The 6,000-nt window shown below is 33.8% G+C and overlaps 1 protein-coding gene across 1 annotated transcript in view; it reads right to left on the bottom strand.

Annotated features, from left to right (window-relative positions):
• The window catches only part of LOC115705790 (uncharacterized protein At2g38710), a 3,469-nt gene extending 1,026 nt beyond the window's left edge, over positions 1–2,443 (bottom strand). The window contains exons 1-4 of the mRNA XM_030633233.2: positions 2,081–2,443; positions 894–1,013; positions 447–561; positions 68–158 (exon numbers count right to left, since the gene is read on the bottom strand). Of these exons, the coding sequence (XP_030489093.2) occupies positions 68–158; positions 447–561; positions 894–1,013; positions 2,081–2,184 (430 nt within the window). The 5' untranslated portion in view covers positions 2,185–2,443. The remainder of the gene's footprint in view (positions 1–67; positions 159–446; positions 562–893; positions 1,014–2,080) is intronic.
• Between the last annotated feature and the right edge of the window lie 3,557 nt (positions 2,444–6,000).

Below are 6,000 nucleotides of genomic sequence, written 5' to 3'. Positions count from 1 at the left end.
TGTCTGTCACAGACACAGAATGATGTTCATGCTAATTTTAGTTCATAAAAGGTGGAAAAAGAGTTACCTTCATGGGCAGCTATCTCAGGCAAATATGTGGCACTTCGCCTTGTATTATCAGGATCAATAAATTCAATGATTATACCATGCTTTCCAACCTGAAACACTCGGGCAACCAGAAAGATGACTAGATTATTATGTGAGCATGCTAATCTCATATTGAATAAAGAGATTGATCCAATCACCACAGAATAACCAAACCCATCAAAGGACTAAAGTTCATACGTTTAAATATATAGCAGTAGGGATTAAATGTTTGAACATTTACTAAAGTACACAAATCACATATTACTGCCAAAAGATTTAAATAGAAATTAAATTTAAAGTTTTTTTAAAAAGTTTCTGGAGTAAGAACATGGTAACATCCAAAATGAAGAGACACATACCTCCCAATCAAGATGGTTGTCACCGGTTTCATAATCAGTCAATACAGAAACTGTACACTCCAAAGAGGGCAATTCTTTGGCATGTATGGGAGGAAATCTACGATCCCTCAAAGCACTGCAAAGTATCACAACAAAGTAAAGCTAAGAACATCATCAGTCAAAACAGAAACTGCATGTTGACAGTAAGAAGATTATAAGAATCTTGGTCTAAATATCCCATGCATGTTGTCCCTCTCGATTCATGTCTTTCATTTCAGCAAGAATGTACATTTTCCTAAAACAATACAGAATTGAGGTAACTCGGCTATCGTTTCTTTCTACCATTTTGTGTGTGAGGTATAGTTCTCAAATACCTAAAGATACAGTAAACATACAAGCAGATGAATTTACATGATTTGGCTTGTGACCATTAGAACAATACATGAAATTCATTTTTTTTTACGATACCTGTTTAGAGCATAATCCTTGAACCCATTAACCAACCACCGTGCTTCCAGGGTTCCAATGCATCCACGTAGACGAGGTTCCCCACCATTTACAGCTTTTTTCCAAGTGACAAACAATGGGCTAAGACCAAAGTAAAATATATTATGATTTTCACAGAAAAAATGTAGATATCTACAATTCTACTTCGTAACTTTTCCATTAACAAGAAATTATGTGAAAAGAAAATATTTATATGGTGTTTATTTATGTATAGAGACCATGAAACTAAAAATTTCCTCTTTTTTTATTGTAATGTTTCACATTTAAGAAATTATGAGAAAAGAACAGAACAGAACAACATAATATAAGCACCATGAAAGATAACAACATAGGCAAAGAAGTACAGCCAAAATGGAATTTCACTGCAGACAGTCACATTTCTCCCAAATTTTAGCATTATGCTTCAAAGTGACTAAACTTACTATGATTGTTATTATCTTTTACAATGGACATATGGGGAATCTGAAATTTTTACCTCCAATGACTTCAACATTGGAGATGTGACAAATCTTGCTCAAAAAACACAAAACTATTAACTACAAAGATTAAGCCTTTATTCCAATGTAATATCTTCCCCTGTTCGAATATCACTAATAGAAAAGCTTAAGAAAACTATAATGATTTTATCGAGTTGAGTACACACTTGACCATTTAGTTGCATTATCGAGTCACAACAAATACTACATTATGAAAAAAGGACCCTCAGTTAGAACTCAAATTGATCAAGCAAATGAACTGTTCAAACTCCCCTTAGTCTTCACAAGGAAACCCAGGAAAGGCAATATTGCCAATTCAAACACCAAGACAAAACGAAACCCATAAAAATAACAATAACAGTAACAAAAATGAAATCCCAAATCGCCCTTTAGAGCTAAACTCAACTCAGTACGTAAAGGTTTAAACTTTTTAAAAACTAAACGCCACTCAACCACACACAACACAATATAAATTACGAAACTTTCATCACTTCAATAATTTCAGATGAAACCCAATTATCATTTTAAAAAGATAGAAACTTTTAAGCTGAAACGATCATGATCAGTCAAAAGATGGTGTTTAAACATTTAAATTCCACATGCATATTCTATGATATTTTAATTAAATAAAAAAAAACCCAGAAAAAAAAAAAAACGGAAAAGAATAATTACTGTTGACCATCATCGAAGGCTGGAGGAGGAACCTCTTCGTTGTTGTAGTAGGAGACAAGAGTATCGAAGCAATAGACCACCATTTCCTTGTTCGCCGACACCATCTTCTTCTCCGATTTTTTAATTAAGAATGAATGAGTAAAAGAACCGATCGATGAATTTGTTAAAAAATATGAATTTAAGAATTAGTTTCAGAGAAATGTAACGAAGATAAATAATAAATAAGGAAACCGGAGAGATAATTTTGGTCTCTCTTTTTCTGAGATACAACGCAAAATAATAAATTATTGAGAGAGGAAAGCACAAAAGCCACTCAACTCAACTCAACTCAACTCAAGCTTTCCTCAGTCTTATATGTCTTTGTTTCATATTTCCATTGCTAAATAAATAGAAAAAAATTTAAAATTACCTTTCTACCCTCTCGTTTGCTATAATTGTCAGATTTTTTATCCCTGGTAATTTCTTAAATGACCAAAATGCCCCTGTTTATATTTGTACCCTAGGTAAGCAAGGCTGCACAATTTTTTTTTTTTTTTATTTCTTAAAGAAAATATATATTTTTCGGAAATATGTTTATACCATATTTTAGAATAAAAAAACCAGTTTTACGATAAAATAGCTAATTACAATAATTTTAATTTCAAAAAGTATTTAAATTTTAGATTTTGAAAAGGAGAAAATCTATAGATATTTATGTTATATTATAAAAGATGAAAAAGATTAATCTCAAATATTTAATTTAATTTGTTTAATAGTTAACATATATTTAACCTCTTATTATTTTTTTTAGATGAATAAAGATAAGGTAATTTAAATTATTTTTAGATTGTCATTGTAACTACCTCAATTTTAATATAAATATATTTTAGAGTGTTAATATAATGTTCCTATAAACACTTCATTATCAAAAAGTTAATAATTATTTTCAATATATGTTAATATTGACGATAAAATTAAATTATTATTTCCATAATTTTTATCACATTTTCATAATTATTTAAATGTATTTTTTTTTTGTTTAAATTATTCTAACAATTATACATATATTTAGTTTAATGGTTATTAATATTTAAAATATGAAAATGTATATTTAACTTTAAAATATTTAATAAATTGTTAGGTCATATTTTTACTTGCAATGTTTAAGAGCGCTGACTACACTCTCTACTTTATCATTGTAAAATAACACCAATTTTTCTTTTCTTTGAAAAAGAAAAAATAACACCAATTAAACTTGGGAAATTTAAATTTCTATGTATGTATTAGGGGATAATTTTTTTCCCTAAACTAATACTTTTCTACATTGAAAATATATGACCACTTTTCTAAAACTCCAAAAATACCCCTCTCAAATACTCAAACCCTTTCTCTCTCCTTCCCCTCTCGCATCTCTCTTTCTCTCTCTGTCTCGGCATCTCTTCGCCGCCCCACCCAAACCGTCCCAACCGTCCAAACCCTCAACTCACAGCCGACCACCCCAACCGTCCACGCAGCCCCGACCGACGTACTGACCGACTGAAGAATCAACCGGCGTGGAATTTAGCTCATTTCTGGGTTTTGAAGGTCAGGTTCGATGGTGTGCCTGATGCCTGTCCGATTGTGTGCCCGATGGTCCACCAGTTTGGCTTATCTCTGGGTTCTGAAAATCGGGTCCGATGTGGGCCCGATGCCCGTCTGATGGGGTGCCCGATGCCGTCTGATGGTGTGCCCGATTGTACACCAATTTGGCTTATTTCTGGGTTTTGAAAATTGGGTCTGATGTGGGCCCGATGCCCGTCCGATGGCCAGCCCGATGGCCAGTCAATTTTTTGGAAAAAGAGGAAGAGAGAGGGACGGTTGGGAAAAATGGGAGGGGTATTTTGGGGTTTAGGAAAAAGTTATCCCATTTAAAAAATTATCCATAGTATTAGTTTAGGGGCCAATTTATGGGTTTATTAAACATGAAAATTCAAATTTCCCTTAAACTTTTACATTATATTACAGCTTTTTTCTAAAAAAAAATACATTATGTAAAAATTATATTTTTAACTATCTTTATCAATTAAAGTAAAATAAAATAATAATAACAATGTCGCATAATGAGAGAGTAAAAGAACAAAAAATGACGAAATATTAAAAGGGGAAATTTGAATTTCTATGCATCTATTAGTGGATAATTTTTTCCCTAAACTAATACTTTTCTACATTGAAAACATATGACCACTTTTCTAAAACCCCAAAAATACCCCTCTCAAAAACTCAAACCCTTTCTCTCTCCTTCCCTCAAACTCTCTCTGCCTCTTTGCCTCTTCGCCCAAAACCCCATCGCAAGAAACCCACCGGCCGTCACCACGCACACCGAACTTTGACGGAGACTGCCCACATCGTCCACGCTGGCCGCCCACACCCGACCGCCCCCACCATCCACGCAGGCCGCTCACACCCGACCGCCCCCACCATCCACGCAGGCCGCCCACACCCGACCGCCCCAACCCTCAATTTTTTTTTCAATTTTTTTCTTCAATTTTTGATGCTTAAATTCATGAAATAGATTAATATGTTGCAATTTTGTGTGAAATCTGTTAGTTATGGTTAGATTTAAGAATAGATCTGTTAGTTAATAGGGTTGAAAATGGTATGAGTTTTTTGTCGAATGTCGAATTTTTCTGGGCTTTTAAGGGGTCGAGCCCGATGCCGTCCGATGGGGCCCGATGCACTTAATTTTTGGGTTTTTAAGGTCGGGTCTGATGGGTCCGATGCCCGTCCAATGGGCCCGACCTTAAAAACACAAAAAAATTAAGTGTGGGACGGCATCGGACGGGCATCGGGCTCATCGAACCCGAACTTGAAATCCCAAAAATTTAAGTGTGGGATTCGCGAGACGGAGAGAGAAAGAGAGAAAGAGGGGAAAGAGAGAGGGGTTTGAATGAGGGGGTAATGTGGGAATTAACAAAATATTGTCCAATCTTACCAATATAGGGTATTTAGAGTTTAAGGGAAAAATTTCCCCCTAATGTAAGCATAAAATTTCAAATTTCCCTATTAAAAAAGAATTATGAAGGAGCTCTAAGGAATAGTAAATTTGAATGAATCTTTAAAATTGAAAGCAATTTAGAATATGTAGTGTGTTTTTTCGTTTATTTAAAAAAGAAATCGAAGAATTCATTGTTATAAAGCATCTTGTGTTCTAAGGAGAAAAAAAATTACATATATTCCAGGACTGACTTTTTTGTCTTCTTTTATTTAAAAGAATGTTCACTTCATCAGCTATTTTGTCTTTTAATTTTACAACTTGCACTTCAAAGCAATTGATATTTGAAAACAAAAATAAAGAAACAAACTCTTAACCTTAAGCGTATGTAAAAGACATAGACTTTAACTATAAGTAATAGTAATAAGTAACCATAACAAAGAAGCAATCATGTATACATATAAATTCAATTAAGTAGTACAAATGTGTTTTGTCTTTGTCAATACTATATATAAAAAAACTCGCATATTATATAGTGTTTCTTATAAAAATAAAAATATAAGTTAACAATGATTAAAGTATTGTGTGTAATCATCAAAGGTGGTTCTTCTGTCGTATTCTTCCCAAGTATTTCTGAGACAATTTGATAGATTTTCACTCTATGTATGATCTTACATGAGACTAGTCACTCTCACTAGTGCAAGCTTGAGAGAGGGTGGACTAATGGGCAAGATTGGCAGCACTAGATAAAGGAAAAACGACTTGATCAGGCTCTAAGCACGCCCGATTGGGTAACTAACTCAGTTTAGCAAAACCTTAAGCACGAGACATTCGGATCATCCTTGATGCTTTTAGAGATAGGGAGAGGATTCATACATCGTTTCCACTTTAGATGCGTGGTTGAGGAGGGACCCAAGGTCCGAGAGAGTGGTTGAAGAGGAAAAATGGGCTATGCCAAGACAAACACAAA

This window comes from Cannabis sativa, chromosome 1, assembly GCF_029168945.1.
Source record: "Cannabis sativa cultivar Pink pepper isolate KNU-18-1 chromosome 1, ASM2916894v1, whole genome shotgun sequence".
Lineage (NCBI taxonomy): Eukaryota > Viridiplantae > Streptophyta > Magnoliopsida > Rosales > Cannabaceae > Cannabis > Cannabis sativa.
The sequence above is the reverse complement of the archived record's forward strand: the minus strand, read 5'-3'. Positions and strand labels throughout refer to the sequence as shown.